Source organism: Emys orbicularis, chromosome 6 (assembly GCF_028017835.1).
Source record: "Emys orbicularis isolate rEmyOrb1 chromosome 6, rEmyOrb1.hap1, whole genome shotgun sequence".
In the NCBI taxonomy this organism is placed as follows: Eukaryota; Metazoa; Chordata; order Testudines; family Emydidae; genus Emys; species Emys orbicularis.
In genome coordinates this window covers 34611913-34627682 of record NC_088688.1, presented here as the reverse complement: position 1 = coordinate 34627682, position 15770 = coordinate 34611913, and the positions used below count along the sequence as shown (strand labels likewise).

Here is a 15770-nt window from a genome sequence, read left to right as displayed (position 1 = left end):
TTTGGAAGAACAATTCAAATACAATTCTGTGAAATGTGAGTTTGTATTAACAGGCTGAAGTAGTTATTGTAACTTGGTTGCACTGCTAACTTGGAAAATGTAGCTGTCAAATTTACTCTGACTTAACACAAACCATGTGAGACTTATGGCACAGTTATTGTGATGGCATTATGAAAACGCTGTAGCACATTATTAAAGGTTATGGATCACTTATAAAAACTACCTTGTCTGACTGTACTTTGCACAGTGTGTTCTAAAATCTTACTTCTGATATAATTAGCAATTAGAGTAAAATTGACTGCTTTTTTTGAGGGGTTTTTCAAATGGTAGAAGTGGATAAATTACATTGAGCCTGCATTGCCCAATTGAAAAGAATTAATGTTGCGTTCTTTCCTGGTTAAGTGAAGCAGTGTGTTTTGTTGGAAGTGATCCATTTACTAGGTGGCCTTCTGTGGACTAACTAGCTTATTGCAAAAGAAGGATGTCAGCATTACACTCAGCAGCCAGAGTGGAGAGTGTCAAAATAAGAAATGCCATGTGTTTGTATTATCAGATTTATTGAAATAAACATCTCTAGCAAAAATATATAAAACCAGTTGTCATGAAACAATAACATACATCCTGGCAGCTACTATGCCTGACGCATGAGTTGTTACTGGAGTGACTTACATTTAGTTTAAACTGTTTTTAAAAAAGAAAAACAGACTGATATTTCAGATATGGGGTGCTGCTGCTGCATGTGTGAATACTTGTCTGTGGTGAGCTAGCACTCATAGCTAGCATCGTGAAGAAGCCTGGAATGTTCAACCACTTGGCTGGCTTGATAGACGGAATGTTCTGATAGCTGCTTTTGGAAGAGAGAGGTTGTGCGCAGGGGAATGTTGAATAGACCTTTTAACGGTCTCAGTTAAAACCTGGCAAAGGCTTTGTTTAGTAGAAGGAAGAAAAACCTTCAGTTGGTGCCTGTTCTGTTCAGAGACAAATTCTACCTAGACTCATCAGTGATGTTGCCCATTGAGCTTACACAGGGTATAAGTTGGTGCGTGGTTTGGTCCCAGACATATGTCTGGAAATATTTTACACTATGGGGACTATACTGATGTAGCTATGGTGCTGTAGATATACTTGCATAAAAAACAGCCTTCACTGATGGAAGGGGTTTTTCCAGCAGTATAGGAACACCTCCCAGACAGTAGTAGTAGAAGAAGCATTTTTCCAACAACCTAGCTGTGTCTACACTGGGGTAGATTACCATAATTGTCACTCAGGGGTGTGGACTTTTCACTTTCCTGAGGCTCGTAGCTATGTTGACCTAAATTTTTAAGCATAGACTGGGCCTAGGTATAAGCTGTGATAGGCAAAGAAACGTAAAAGGAGTGCTTCCTATATTTGAGAAGAAAAAATGATCCGGTTAGTAATGAGTGGAATTGGTTTTGAAACCCTTGACTAATACATGGATTGGCTGTGATAAAACTCCTAAATTGGTAATTTAACACATTCTAGATAGAAAAAAGGAGGTAACTATATCTGAAAATTTAAAAGAATCAATGATATGTCATTTTCCCTCCTCTCCCCCAGGAAAAAAAATCTCCATTTCCCTACCATTTTCAATATTACGACTACTACTATTAGGATACTGTTTTCAATAATATCCCTCCAAGAACTGAAAAATACTGACAGTGCCATGAATCATCTCTAGTCTAAAAACTAAGTAAATGAGAAATGAGCCCCACCCCTTACAGGACAGTTCACATATACTAAATACACGCCGACTGATTCAGGATTCCCCTGATATCTGCAGTCAGGTTTTTCCTCTTTCTTTCAGATTATATTGTGTACAGATACCCCCCCAGGTTACACAAACCCAATTTATGCAAATCCGCACTTACAGAAAAAGTGCCGTAAGCTAGAAACAGGAGGTGGGGGGGTTTTTTTTTTTTTTTTTTTTTTTTTTTTGCTTAATGGTCGGGTATACATTTCCGACTTATGCAAAATTCGAGTTACGCAAGGCATTCCATAACTGAACGCTTGCGTAAGTCGGGGAGCGTCTGTATTTGTTCTTTAGGTTCTGTCATTCTTTCACAGGATTAGATTTAAACTTCTTTTGTTAATAACATGCAAGTGAGAGTGATGGCTCTTTCATATTAATCTGGGAGTTAAAACACAAGTCTTGTCATATTGCTTTAAAAAGCCACCTGAAATATTTACATTTCAGGAGGCACTCCTTTTCCACTTACGTTTTAATCAGTGAATTGTTACTGGTAATTACTGCCTAAATAGTTGTCTTGGTTTGGGAGCTAATCCACCAAAGATAATCCAGTGTAGCTATTAGATAATTAAATCCATTCTATAGTTATAGATCCTAATATAGAAATTTGCATTGAAAGAACCCCTTTCTGGGGGTGGGGTAGAACTCATTGCAAAGATAGTGTCTTTGAATAAAAAAAATGTGAGGACATCTGCATTTTACCTGCTCACTTTCTAGAGAGACTGTAAATTATCCTGCAACACGTTATTGTTATTTTGTAAGTGAAAAGTGATTAATATGTCTATTTTTTTCTCTTCCAGACTGTCATTTTACTCTGGGCATTCTTCATTCTCTATGTACTGCATGCTGTTCCTAGCAGTAAGTATATTCTGCCCATCTAAACTGATTAATGTTGCAAAGCATGAAGTTGAAACACTTGCTGCATCAGTATTTTCCTTTGGCCTGTCTTATGTGAGAGATGCATTAAATCATAATGCTTGTGGGGGGTGGTAGTGTTGCTCTGAATTGATTTTTGCTCGGTGGGTGAGGGTGAGGGCCAGCATGTGTTTGGGGTGGGGAGGGAGGTGGCAAAATATTATAGAGAGCAGGTATTCAAGCTTTAGTAGGGATAAAAGGCATTTCACAAGGTAGCTGGCTTTTTATGTCCTTTCTCTCTATTGAACCAGATGACAGTGGGGTTGGAAAATATGTAGCTACTTAAGTTGGTGGTTAAAGTATTGCAGGGCATTAAAAACAGAAAACCTCTTTCCATAGGATATGCCTCATATGGGATAGGAAATGTCTGCTTTCATAATGCATGCAAAGCCTGTAAGGAAACTAAATTAACCTTAACTGAGCATTGGCAGGTCTGTAAATATAGTGTAAGAGAAACACACCTAAATGTAAATTGTTCTTAAAACTACCCATCTGCAGAAAAGCTCAGTGGTGAGAAAAGCATTATGTGTATACACAAATTGTTTACAAAAATATTCTAAAATCTGGCTATGTAAAATAAACCCAGTCAGACTGAAGACCGTGACTCAGCCAATGCTATGTATCTCCAGTCACAGGGTAGGGCTGCATGCTAGTCAACTTCATGGCATCGCAGGCCTGATTGGCTGCTTACTAGGGCAGCACTTAGATCACTTATTCATATATTTTAAAATAAAAAGTGAATGCACACAGCCACAAAAGAGAAGAGAAGAATGAGGGGGGATTTGATAGCTGCTTTCAACTACCTGAAAGGTCGTTCCAAAGACGATGGATCTAGACTGTTCTCAGTGGTACCTGATGACAGAACAAGGAGTAATGGTCTCAAGTTGCAGTTGGGGAGGTTTAGGTTGGATATTAGGAAAAACTTTTTCACTAGGAGGGTGGTGAAGCACTGGAATGGGTTACCTAGGGAGGTGGTGGAATCTCCTTCCTTAGAGGTTTTTAAGGTCAGGCTTGACAAAGCCCTGGCTAGGATGATTTAGTTGGGAATTGGTCCTGCTTTGAGCAGGGGGTTGGACTAGATGACCTCCTGAGGTCCCTTCCAACCCTGATATTCTATGATTCTATGAAAATGGGCTTGAGCTTGCATCTTCCTTCACAGATGAATAAAGGATTGTTTTCTCTTGAATTCCCCAATATAAAAACCTGCAGTTTGACCAGTTTTGCCCTCTTGCCCTGTAGTTATAGGAAGGTTGCAAGCTGCCATGGATTCTCTTTGAGCTGTATTTTGGGCACCCCCTACCCTTGATTTATACTGAAAAAAGGGGAAAACGAGTTAAATGCTTTTTTTACTTGCTTACAGCCAAATTTTATAACTCTCTCTTTCTAAGTAAGAGATTAGGTTAGATAAACCTCTTCATCTTTGTAGTTGCTGATTTAGAACTATGGTAGTGTTACTCTTAATGGAGTATACGTCTTTTGTTTCTGTTCACTACAGGCAGATGATCTGTGTAAGTGGATAAATTTCTTGAGCCATCAAACAAGGCATCAGCAAATTTGAAAATTATTTAGTAGAAAAACTCTGCAGGATAGGGTAGTTTTTTCTATCCAATCCAGTGAACAAATAAAGCTGCCCAATGAACTGCTTCATACCTTGCAGTATATGGGGCCAAAGAGGCCATGTCACAAGTTCTGTAACTGACAGGGTGGCTAGCCCAAGCCCCAGGCTCCTTTGATAAGTACCTAAGAACACATCTAAACATACAAACAATCTCAGCAGCAACCTCCACCATATACAACAGTAGACAAAATCAATCAGACCTTTTAGCAAAGAAGAAAGTGGGTGAAATGACCACACCCCCTCTACAGTGTGAACCCCCATCTCTACCCCTGCATGTACAATGTGCTTCTCTCCTAAAGCCTCCAGGAAAAGATGACCCTGAAGCCCTGGAAATGTGGGCTGCTTCTGAATGAGTTCCAAAGCTGAGGGACCCTCACGTACTCTGTGTGCCCTGCCAGCAGCCCCCTTACTTCTATACTGAGGGGGTTGCAGCTTGAGCACATGTACTGATTTTAACTATAGCAATGGGACATGGTGGGGAGAGGTGAGCTCCAGAGTTCACTGCCACAAGAATTGAGGGCACACAACTTGTATAAGATTACTACTCTAAATATGCATTGGCATCAAACCCTCATGGCAATAGAACTGCTAAACTGTTAATGTAATAGAATTTTCTTGGGTTTAGGAAGTGTCTAGACACCTCATCTGTGGCCATCTCCACACTGGGACCAGAACCATGGCAGCTATAGCCATCTTTAAAGATATTGGTTGGTGGGAAGATCCTACCACGGTTGCCAGAGTGGGCCAGAAATCTTTGTTAGGATATTCTTTGTGACATAGACTGTTTACGGATTATCCAATCAATTTTCAGGGTTATCCAATAATCTTCCCACCACAGAAAGATTGGTCTTTACAGCAAAACTCTGAGTGCTTTTCCCAGTCTAGTTTGGAATTAATCCAGTTGGTCTAATCCAGTTGGTTTGGAGTTAATCCAAATGAGGAGCCCTTGATTAAAATCCAAATGGCTGAATGTTGGATCTGTACTACTATGGATTGGCTTCCTTTTCTCTCCTTTCCCCTGCTACAAAGCATTGACTCTTTTTAGTGATAGGTGTCTTAATTTTCTGTCATTAAATACTAATGCAAAAGGGATTAAAACAGCTTGTTTTAGAGTCTTGTTTACCTGCCCAATAGAAGGCTTCAATCTTGGGTGTAAATTGGTGCATTTGCAAAATCTTGATTTGCTACACAGTATTTGAAGTTCAGGATTACAGTTTTGCAACTCTCTGAAATTCACTTTTCCATTTAGGCTGCATACCCCAAGATTTTCATCTTGTTACTTTTCTTTTGGCACCAGAATAACCTCTGCAGCAGTTGGATAGTCTATTCAAAATGGAGGCTTGAGATGCATTTTTTTTTTTTTTAATCTTTGTAAATACTAAAAAAATGTGAGCACGCTTTTCAATGAGGCATGAAGAGCAAGTTTTCAAAAACGTGTCTACAGCATGGTTTTCTGGACACTTTTAAAGCTTAATAAAGCCCCAAAAGCTCCCATTCCACAGACACTGTTCCAGCCTCTAGGTCAGAATTGCTCTATGGGGGAAGACTGTCTTTTTTTAGATTTGTTTTTCATTTTTATTTTTTGCTTCTTCCCCCGATGTACCCTACCTATCTGTATGTGCAGGCTACTTTTTACCATCATGTAAATCCAGTAGTGGGGTAAAGGGTGTGTGTGGTGGTTTTGTTTTGTTTTTTAATGTTCAAGTTGACGACGGCAACAAAATGACAGCTTCCTCCATATATCAGCTTACAACAACAGAGGTTAAGTTCCTTATTTTGTTTGCTCCACACCAGGACTGAGTCTGTCTCCATAGAATACGATCACTTCTTTGTTCTTGGAATTTTTTTGAGTCATTTGGGTCAAAATCACCATTTCTGTAATGGAATGAAGTAATTGGTTACTGAACTCTGGAAACAGAACTGGTAGATTTTTCTTCTCAGTGAATATTTGAGCTACTCTGTACTATGAACAGAAGTTAACAGAAAATGTCTATGCCCAGCCTATTTACCTGTAAGCTATGCAAGAAAAAGCGATGCCAGATGTGCCTCATTGCCTGACCTAACCAAGACCATATCCCTAACTGAGTTCTAATATGGTATGCTCACTCAGTTGTACAACCACATAAACTAGAGGGAAGGGAAAGGCCTGTTAGGTGACATTGTCCCTCAGCCTGCCAATAGTGGGATTGCTTTCTACAGTGTGTGTGTATGCATGGATATGGATGTAGGTGTCTGTATAAAACTTCTGTTCTTGTGCATTGCTGTCACACTTAACATTTAAATTGGATGGAGTCCTAAGAATTGCATTACTGCAAATCTGTATGAGACTCTGTACTTAGGGTCCATTGTGGCTTTGGATGTGACCCACCAAAGAGCACCACACTCCCCCTCCCCCCCCAATGTCTTTCTGCACATCTGATAACCGTAACTGTACTTCAGAAGATCATGCCGCTTTATCAGGATTTGTAGGGGGGTCCAGAAGAACATGTTGCCTTTTATTTTGTTGTTCAAAACTACATAGAAAACTACATTACAAGTGGATTCATGTGATATGCTGCAGTAAGGCATTCCAGCACCTCTTCCATGCTGCTGCCTTGTTCTCTATGTAAGCAGACTTTTATTTTTAAAATGGAAGTCTCCAGCTGTGGTGGTTACTGAGATATTCTGCTCATGCTGGAAAAACTGGCAGAATTTATATCTGTGCGCACCAGTTACAGTTGGATGTGGTGGTAGATCCTGGGCTGCTGCTGGGTGCCTGAAAAGTGGCTCTGGCCAGGAGCATTTTCTCAGTCTGTGCTTGGTGAGGAATTCAGCCTTTTTTCTCTTTGATGTGAGCCTGGCTTTTGTTAACCACACCTTGTGTCATTTTGAGATTAGCTCGCTGTAATGTAGCTCCGCACTGGAGCCACACCTTGACACTGCTCCGAAACTGAAGCTAGTGCAGAATTCACTGGGTCAGCTTTGGAACTCACCCTGCCCAACTTGGTCCATCAGATGCTAGGTTTGTTGACCTTCTGGGGCTTCTGGAAAGACCATCTTTACTCCCAGGTAGTGGGCTGAGGTTTGAAGGGGTTTGTGTTTGTTCATCTGTCCAGGTAGGATGAGCAGTCCTTTATTTGTATGATGTATTCATGAACATTATGAAATGAGCTCCCACAGGATCAGATAAGCAACAACAAAAATATTTTATATAGTATGGGAGATATTCTGTACAATAAAATATGCAAACAGTGTACGTTCTTAGATGCACATGTCTAACATTTTGAAGAAATTATACATTTAATTGTGGGAGATATGGTAGTTGTCAAATAGCTGACTATTGCGTGATTAATTTCTTTGTAGAAGTATATAACTAAAATGTGTACCAATTTGTAGCCTCATGTATTAAAAGGGTATAAGAGAAATTGTTTCATACTACTACTGAAATTTTGTAATAGAGTATTACACTGTTATAAAAATGGAAGTGTGTGTCGTAACCTGTAGGACCGTTTAAGATACACTTGGATGGTATGTTTCATTCATTTTTAGTATAAAGTGACTATTTTAATACCTGTGTGAATATATTAGCAAGCTGTAAATAGTTAAGAGCTGGAAAGGTATACATCTATATTTCTTTATATGAAAATGGATCTGAATTAACGTGTAACCTTTAAAATTAGTTTTAATATAATTGTTTAGTAATAGCAGTGTAATAGTTACCTATAGTTATTTTATACTAGTTTTAAATAAACATCAAGATGTTGCTAGTAGTTTAGCAATATAGTAGAATATAGTTTTACTGACTTAAGTACATTTTGGAAGAGTTTGATTTTAAAATTTTCTATTTAGTTTTAGGAGTTGATATAATTATATTAACAGTAACACTTACTGCAGAAATACCTGTTGGGGTATTTAAACATTAGTCAGTAAGGGTGCCACCCTCTATTAATATTTGTGTAGTTCTTCTTTACATATAGTCTAGCATAGGGGCAAGAAACATGTTATAACATCTTGTACATATGCATCAATTGCTGTAGAAGCTGTATGATATTTAATTTGAGAAAGAACATGGCCATGAAAGAGAACACTAACTCATAATTCACTTTCAGGAGGATGGAGTTAAGTTGAATGCGCAACCATAGCTCTTCCCGGGGGGTGGGGGGTGGGGTGTGTCACTTTATAACTTTCAAGATAGCTTAATGTACAGCTCTAGATTGAAACTCTTTGGGCAAACCCATTCTCTTTCTGCCCCCTCTAACACCTGTGTTACAGTACGAAGGGAGGACACACTGCTTGTCATGGAGCAGTGTTACAAATCTTAGCATGGCCATGGATAATTATACATGCCAACTGAGAAGCAGAGAAGTTCCAGACTGCTCCTGCATCACAGATTAACAAACTGTGGCTGAGGCATTTAAGGTTTCCATCTTTGTTCCTAATCTCCAGTATGTATTTAAGGAGCATAGACAACACAGGGAAGAACATTGTGGTGGTACATAAACATGACTTCTAGAGGAGTCTGACTGAAATGGACTTTTTATTGGTCGTCTCCTATCCTAGCTGACAGGCCTTCAGTGAAATTTAGTAATTAATAGGCATGTAGCCAAAATTCTGATAACTTTAATGTTAGCCAAATCAGTTTTTGTCTATTTAACTAGTTTAAATTAGTAGGGAAATGGCACCACTACACTTCCGTCCCAGTACCTGCTGCATGTTTCACTTGGCTGCATTGCTCCTGTTACGTGTGGTCAATTGTAATGGTGGCCCAGTACAGGTTTAGGAGGTTTTGAGGAAGCTCTGCTTCCGTTCTTATGTTCTGGGATAAGTTTAGTGGTCCAGAAAGTTCTGAGAGTATTTCAGAGGGATTTTTATAAAGGTTACTTACAACCTCTGTGCTGAATGCTCAGTCAGCAAGGACATTCAGCACTGCAGTCTGTACTTGCTGTGTATCAGATCTTGCCTTGCATTTCTTCTTTAAAAGAAGCAGATACTCATATCAGGTAGACAGTCAGGGCAATGGTATAAGCAAAAGAACTTTCCAGCCTTTCCCATGGGGCGATGCAGAGTGCAGCCGATAGGCCACTGGCCCTGACCCAATCGCCCTTCATGCGCCAACCTGTTTAACTTTCAAACCTGGCTTTGTTTTACTATGTGCATACTTATTCCAAATGCAGTTTGAGTCACAAGCAGCACACAGGCTTTAACATGTGGCATTACTCAGTGTTAATCATAACCAGACCCTTAAAATCTCCTGCTCCTCTGAAGGAACAGAGGAATCTGCTGTGTATTACTGTGTTGGGGAAGGTAACCTTGCACAAAGCACGTAATAAATGCTGAATATCTGCTACCTTGACAGGATGTGTGTTTCAGAAGTAAATAAGCATTTGGTAGGTGTGGGGAAAGGTGATAAAACCGCTTCGCTTCTTCCCTGCTATTTCACCAAGCAGCTTAATCTTTCAAGCCAAACCTCTTACCTTCCCCTCATTTTAAGGGATACATTTCTTTCTAGGTGCAGTGTTTGCCCCATCCCACAGACAGTTGCCACAATTTGTCAGTTACTTACAGCAGACTCGCAATACCAAGTTTGTAGCTGATATTGTCTGTGTTAGAGAAGTTTAATTTTGACAGTTTAAACTGTCATGAGGTTGAGGAAAGTAATGTAAATAATCTTTTCTGCCTCTGTTCATGAATTGCTTAAAATATAAAGCAGTTTGGTCTGTGACCAGTTCTGTAGTAGGAAGCTCTAGATGTTCGTAAATCATACGTGGCTGATGCTGACTCTGACTGGAGCACTAAGTATTGCTTAGCAAAATCTAAGGTTGAGAAATGGCTCAGTTTTTGTTCAGAGATTACGAAGAGTAGCTGCATTACCTTCTCCACTGGCATAGCAACTCCCTTACACTCCTGACATGCTTCTGGGAGGGACCATCTTGGTGATCAACTTCACATGTATCTCGTTGGTCTGCCCCTTTTGCCTTTTTGAGTCAGGCCATTCTCATCACAGCTTCCCTAGAATATCAACTATAACTGCTTGTCACTTTGTTTTGTTTTTATTTTATATGCCCATAGCTATGGAACTGGCCAGACCCTCAGATGGTGCCCTTATCAATGGCAGAACAGCTGGCATACCTGAGGGGGAGAAAACAAACATTTTTGTCATGAGTTTTCTATGGACATTGTTAGTTTTTCTGCTCTTCCCCCCCATCCCCCCCCCCCCCCAAAAAAAACCCCTCAAAATTGTGGTAAGGTGGAGGCAGTATCTGAGGATTGAGCGGGAATCTGAAAAAGCTTTTCAGGAAGATAGTTGCAGTGGCAAATGACAGTGTGGCCAAAGACAGGATGGAAAAAGACAGGGGAGATGCAGAGGCAAATCCTGGAGGCAATACAAAGCAAAAATGTCCTGTTGCAGCTCGTGTTACTATGAAGGCATCAGGCAGTGCAGTACTGCATACCAGCACTCAGCTAGGTTATACAGCCTCTGGATAAAAGAGGCTCCTGGGAACAATAACAATTCCCTGCTGTACTGATGTAGCACTATTCCCAGAAGCTATTCCTCTCCTAGACTCCAGATCAGGGCACTGAGTACAGAGACACTTGGGACCCCAGCTCATTTGAGTCCTCTATCACCCTCCTGAGTCAGCACTCAATGCCAGAAGTTCCATGAACCAGAAGAGGGAAAGCCCAGATGCAGACTTGCCTGTGGCTTTAAGCTCCCCATCTCCTTGAGTTGTGCCCTGAACTGTTGCACTTGACTGTTTTGTTTCACTGTGGGTATAATGAGAGTTCTTTGTAGTTAATACGTTTATAATTTCATAATTAAGTCACTTGCATTTTCGGTTCAGCTGAAGGTTCATTTGTTACATAATCGATTGTTTAGGAAGCCTGCTAAACAACCAGTGGGGCCCCTTGATGATCGAGATACAAAAGGAGCGCTTAAAGACGATAAAGTCATTGCGGAGAAACTAAATGGATTCTTTGCTTCAGTCTTCACGGCTGAGGATGTTAGGGAGATTCCCAAACCTGAGCTGGCTTTTGTAGGTGACAAATCTGAGGAACTGTCACGGATTGAAGTGTCACGAGAGGAGGTTTTGGAATTAATTGATAAACTTAACATTAACAAGTCACCGGGACCAGATGGCATTCACCCAAGAGTTCTGAAAGAACTCAAATGTGAAGTTGCGGAACTGTTAACTAAGGTTTGTAACCTGTCCTTTAAATCCGCTTCTGTACCCAATGACTGGAAGTTAGCTAATGTAACGCCAATATTTAAAAAGGGCTCTAGAGGTGATCCCGGCAATTACAGACCGGTAAGTCTAACGTCTGTACCGGGCAAATTAGTCGAAACAATAGTTAAGAATAAAATTGTCCGACACATAGAAAAACATAAACTGTTGAGCAATAGTCAACATGGTTTCTGTAAAGGGAAATCGTGTCTTACTAATCTATTAGAATTCTTTGAAGGGGTCAACAAACATGTGGACAAGAGGGATCCAGTGGACATAGTGTACTTAGATTTCCAGAAAGCCTTTGACAAGGTCCCTCACCAAAGGCTCTTATGTAAATTAAGCTGCCATGGGATAAAAGGGAAGGTCCTTTCATGGATTGAGAACTGGTTAAAAGACAGGGAACAAAGGGTAGGAATTAATGGTAAATTCTCAGAATGGAGAGGGGTAACTAGTGGTGTTCCCCAAGGGTCAGTCCTCGGACCGATCCTATTCAACTTATTCATAAATGATCTGGAGAAAGGGGTAAACAGTGAGGTGGCAAAGTTTGCAGATGATACTAAACTGCTAAAGATAGTTAAGACCAAAGCAGACTGTGAAGAACTTCAAAAAGATCTCACAAAACTAAGTGATTGGGCAATAAAATGGCAAATGAAATTTAATGTGGATAAATGTAAAGTAATGCACATTGGAAAAAATAACCCCAACTATACATACAATATGATGGGGGCTAATTTAGCTACAACAAGTCAGGAAAAAGATCTTGGAGTCATCGTGGATAGTTCTCTGAAAATGTCCACGCAGTGTGCAGAGGCGGTCAAAAAAGCAAACAGGATGTTAGGAATCATTAAAAAGGGGATAGAGAATAAGACTGAGAATATATTATTGCCCTTATATAAATCGATGGTACGCCCTCATCTCGAATACTGCGTACAGATGTGGTCTCCTCATCTCAAAAAAGATATACTGGCACTAGAAAAGGTTCAGAAAAGGGCAACTAAAATGATTAAGGGTTTGGAATGGGTCCCATATGAGGAGAGATTAAAGAGGCTAGGACTTTTCAGCTTGGAAAAGAGGAGACTAAGGGGGGATATGATAGAGGTATATAAAATCATGAGTGATGTGGAGAAAGTGGATAAGGAAAAGTTATTTACTTATTCCCATAATACAAGAACTAGGGGTCATCAAATGAAATTAATAGGCAGCAGGTTTAAAACAAATAAAAGGAAGTTCTTCTTCACGCAGCACACAGTCAACTTGTGGAACTCCTTACCTGAGGAGGTTGTGAAGGCTAGGACTATAACAGAGTTTAAAAGAGAACTGGATAAATTCATGGTGGTTAAGTCCATTAATGGCTATTAGCCAGGACGGGTAAGGAATGGTGTCCCTAGCCTCTGTCTGTCAGAGGGTGGAGATGGATGGCAGGAGAGAGATCACTTGATCATTGCCTGTTAGGTTCACTCCCTCTGGGGCACCTGGCATTGGCCACTGTCGGTAGACAGGATACTGGGCTAGATGGACCTTTGGTCTGACCCAGTACGGCCTTTCTTATGTTTTTATGTTCAATAATCTTTAAAATATTCATCAGGAGTTAACAATTCACTTCACGCAGAAAGTAATTAAGTTTGCATTGATTCATAATGTCTTACAAACACATGTAGACAAACTTTTTTTGTTCTCCTTCATGTCAACACAGAAGGTACAATAGGAATTGCTGCAACGTTGCACTTTCACTGCCCACAAATGGCACTGAACTGCTCCTCCCTCCCTCTGGTAACAGCTGGATGTACAGTTGCACAATTTCAGCCTTGAGACTCAAAAGAAGAGCATTAGGCATCCCTGGCAATATTGCCTTGGCTATTTTGCATTTTATATTGGACGCCTTGCTGGCTGTTCAAACTACTGCGAAAGTCTCTGCACTTCAGCCTTCCGTCCATCTCTAAGGCTTTCTGCCACAAATACTGTGCCAAATACATCATGCTGCTATAATCTTTGGGATGTCTTTTTTCCTGCTGCTTTCAGCCTATTCCACAAACAGCACCATCTCCCTCTCAAATGGCCAAATGTACATTCCACTGTCATTCTGCAGTAGTTAAATTTCCTTCCCTCTATTCAAGCAGCCTGTGAATGGCTTCATTAACCAGAGAAACAGCAAGTAATCCAGGATATCGACCAGATGTCCACGGTGTTGATGTGCATAGTGTTCCCAGGGACAAACAGCCCTTTCTCCATTAATTTAAATAGAGCTGAATTTTGGAAGATCCTAGCATCCTGGACCCTTCCACATCCACCTGGCAATGATTGATCAGTTACTTGGTGTCTTCCTCATCTGCGTCCCAGTTCCACTGTGGCCGAATACCCTCCTGCTGCTGAAGGAGCTGCTCCGGCCATGTCCTCTACTCCATGGTGAAGCAGGTGAAGTTCCAAGACTAATTCATTAGGCTTTGAGTGCTGATATACAGCCCAAGAAGCCTCTGCATATTCGAGGTTAGCAGAAAAGCGGCGTAGAGCATTGTTGGTCCATGCTGTATAATAGCAATTCAAATATGGTGCTGGCCCACCCATAAAGGAAGTATGGGATGGAGACAGATGAATCATGGGATGTTTTGTTTAATTTTTTTTAAATTAACACTGGCTTCTGCTATGCATCCCACAATTCACAGTGAGAAAAATCCCAGCATGCCCACAACTCAGGAGCAAAGGAGTATTGGATACTCTCCAGGAATACCATGCCCTCAGTTTGCAGTAAACTGCTGCCATCTGTACACAGTGATGTGCATTGACAGACTGGGTACCATCCCATGTGCACACTTACTGCGGCTTGCTTATTGCATGCTACCATGTAGTAAAAAGCTGTGGATTAACCCCCACTGCCCACCAACGTAGACAAACCTGGAGTGTAGCTGAAGCAGTGGTGTTTGCAGAAAGTATGGAAACAAACTCTGAAATGTGAAACATCACTTAAATAAGTGGGGCAATTATAAAGATGCCAATGATACTTATTTTTCTACTTCTCAAAACATAGAAGAAAGAAGAGGCAGTATCAATTGCAGTATTATCAACACCCAGCATATAGGTTTGGTTTACACGTGTTGTATCAGCATACCTGTGTTGGTCAGGGGTACGAAAAAACCACTTCTTGACTGACATAGCTATGCTGACACAAAAACCCAGTGTAAATGCACCTATGTCGATGGAAGAGGGTTTTTGTCTATCTGTAGCTAATGTTGTTTGGGAGATGGTGTTCCTATACTGGCACATCTTCTTCTGTTGGTGTAGGCTCTGTTTATGCTAGGGGGCTCTGCTGCCATAGCCCTCTAGTGTAGACTCCTCCTCAGAAATGTATGTCAGATCCCCAAAATCATCAATTTGCTTAAAAATCATGAATTTAAACCAATATTTTAATCTTCTGCACTCTGAGCCTTTAGAGTGCACGTGTGCTTGACATTTTCAAACTTTTTCCCCCACAACCATGAGAGTTAGAAACATTGATTATTTTTAAATTGAAAACTGAGATTCTCATATATTCACATGACTCCAGTAGTTGGGGCTCTAAACACCAAATATCGCAATTCTGACAATAACATTGCAAGAGTTGGCAACACTGCAATGTTATATGGATCTAAGATCTTCTCTAAATGCTCATTTTGGTACAAGTGGCTGGGCTTGGGAGAGTATCTGTACTTTCTCCCTCCCCCCCGCCCCCCATCACCAGCAAGGAGGAGCCAAACACAAAAGCCTAACAGGGTGTCTGAGTCCCACCGAGGGGAACCAAACCCTAAGGAGTCCAGCAGAGCCTAGAGAGCATGACTGATCAGGTTTTGAATATCTGCTCAATGTACTGACAGAGGTAACTCCATGTTGGTGTTGCAAGTATTTTGTAGCTTTTTGTAGACAGCGCTTCAAAGAATAACACTCCTTTTGACTCCTGGAGACCTTAGAAATGCCACAAGTCTCCCTGGAAACCATGGTATATTTGAAGTCGCAGGCTAATGCATTATGTAGCCTTTTCAGACTCAAGAGGATTTCAGAGTAGAAAATTTTAGAACTCCTTAGAAATTTTGCAGCTGAACAAGGGTTACAGGCCAGTAGGCCAGAACAAAGTTCTTTGAGTAATTGTCCCTGTGTGTATTCCACACGTGGGATATGCATGAGCACTGTGCGCCTGAGTCTAGCATCTTCTTACGAGGCGTGTCCTTTGGGCCGCACATGCGCCATAGCACTCCTCATGCTCCAAACAAAGGGCAAAAAACGGTGGTGCGGGCCA

General features: G+C 40.8%; 1 protein-coding gene across 1 annotated transcript in view; it reads left to right on the top strand.

The window, feature by feature from the left end:
• PLPP1 (phospholipid phosphatase 1) overlaps positions 1–15770 on the top strand; it is a 126070-nt gene that overhangs the window by 81493 nt on the left and 28807 nt on the right. Inside the window, exon 4 of the mRNA XM_065406069.1 lies at positions 2569–2626. Coding sequence (XP_065262141.1) covers positions 2569–2626 — 58 coding nt within the window. The remainder of the gene's footprint in view (positions 1–2568; positions 2627–15770) is intronic.